This window comes from Mus caroli, chromosome 6, assembly GCF_900094665.2.
Source record: "Mus caroli chromosome 6, CAROLI_EIJ_v1.1, whole genome shotgun sequence".
NCBI classification, from domain to species: domain Eukaryota; kingdom Metazoa; phylum Chordata; class Mammalia; order Rodentia; family Muridae; genus Mus; species Mus caroli.
In genome coordinates this window covers 82,547,758-82,549,474 of record NC_034575.1, presented here as the reverse complement: position 1 = coordinate 82,549,474, position 1,717 = coordinate 82,547,758, and the positions used below count along the sequence as shown (strand labels likewise).

Here is a 1,717-nt window from a genome sequence, read left to right as displayed (position 1 = left end):
GACAGGAGTGACCAAAGGAGACCATGGCAGGCAGGCAGGCAGGCAGGCAGGCAGGCAGGCAGGCAGGCCGCAGCATCCCTTACACCCTCCAGGAGGAGCTGGGTACTCACTCTGCACAAGGCCCAAACCCTAATAACAGAGCTGGAGAAGTAGCCGTAGCTCAACTCTGTCCCTACTAAGGGGACAGGGAATCCACTTTTCTCAGCTCAGATGATGGTTCCCAGACCTCAGCTTCTTATTCCATTCTTTCTGGAAGTCAGGGACTGTGGGGCAAAAGGGTACCTCAAGGTCACTCGTCAGTGCTGTGCCGCCAGTGACAAAGAAATAGTCTGGTGTTCGGGTAAACTCTGGTACCCACCTTGAGTTCTGAAGCAGGTCCCATGTCTAACCCCTTTGCCACCCAGAGGCTCGAGGCTTACTGGGGGCGGGGGGGGGGTAAAGGGGAAAAGCTTCTATTAACAGTCAGGGAACAGAACACAAAACCTTCCCGGGTTTGGTTAAGGTTAGGGTCTACCAAGTCTTTTGCGGTACCATTCCTTTTGTTCCTGAGGTGATGGTGGTTAAAGGAGGCAGGACGTGGCTGCCCTGGAGGAAGGTCCACTGCGGGAAGGAGCCACAGACACCTCGGAGGCCTCAAGAGCTGAGCCTAGAGTAAGGTGCGTTGGAGGGGAGAGGAGGGCAGGCTTTCTAAGTCCCTCCTACTATCTCCTCCTTTCTCTCCCACCCCTCCTTCTCGCCTCTCCCCTTAAACAATCCCCTCCCCCAACTCTTCCGGCCTCCCCCTCGCCTCCACACTTCCTTCCTTCTCGGCTCTCCCCTACCCCCTCTCCACACCCCCTTCCCATCTTCAGCCACTTTCCTCACCCCTTTCCCCCCCACCTCTTTTACACCTTCCACCCCTTCCTACTCCCTTCGGCCCTTCTCCCCTACCCATCCCCCTCGTCTCCCTTGTCTCCTCCCCTCCAGCTCCACACTCGGCCGGCGCCACGTCCCCAGCTCCTCCCACGCGAGCTCGCAGGGAACCCCGGTGACGTCACCACCCGCAGCGCCCTCCTTCCCGCGCTCTCCAGAAAGGACGCGAAGGTGGTGACGTGTCCGGAGCGCCAGCGCGGCTGCGCACAAAGCGCGTGACCAACCTGCGGCGCCGCCTGGCGGAAGAACAGTGGCGGTGTGGCTGGAAGCGACGTGCGGCGGCAGCGTGGCGACGTCACCTCGCGGGGCCACGTGACCGCGTGCTGTTTCGGCCTCTCCCCTCTACCGTTGTGGGCGGAAACGTGGCTTCTTTACTTGCTCTACTTGGTCTCCTGAAACTGCCTGGCAGCTTGGTCGCGCTGCGGGTCANGGGAAGTTTGAGGACCATACTCATNNTCTGCCTTTGTCATTAACCGAAATTGTGGCTCAGGATGGGACAGGAAGCACCATCTTCAGCCACCTGAGCAGATCGCATGTGATGCTCTGTGTCATTATGCAGATGTGGAGTTTACGAACTAGTCCATTTGTAGAGTATCCCGAGTCATTCAGGAGCGCAGTCCAGGCCGCAGCCATAGCTGCTGGACCCACACCAAGCNGGAGAAGGGAAGGCAGGAAGGAAGTCACGCACCCTTTTGGGAACCAACCTTGTTATTTGAAATGCAGTTTTTCACATAGCACTTCGTACAGTGTCAGGGTGCTTCCTAGAAATGCAGGTCTTGGACCTTGCCTTAAAGCTTACAATTCA

The 1,717-nt window shown here is 57.9% G+C and overlaps 1 protein-coding gene across 1 annotated transcript in view; it reads right to left on the bottom strand.

Annotated features, from left to right (window-relative positions):
* Window positions 1-1,033: 1,033 nt before the first annotated feature.
* C6H2orf42 (chromosome 6 C2orf42 homolog) overlaps window positions 1,034-1,717 on the bottom strand; it is a 32,864-nt gene continuing 32,180 nt past the window's right edge. Inside the window, 2 exon segments of the mRNA XM_029478218.1 lie at window positions 1,034-1,148; window positions 1,259-1,331. Of these exon segments, the coding sequence (XP_029334078.1) occupies window positions 1,034-1,148; window positions 1,259-1,331 (188 nt within the window).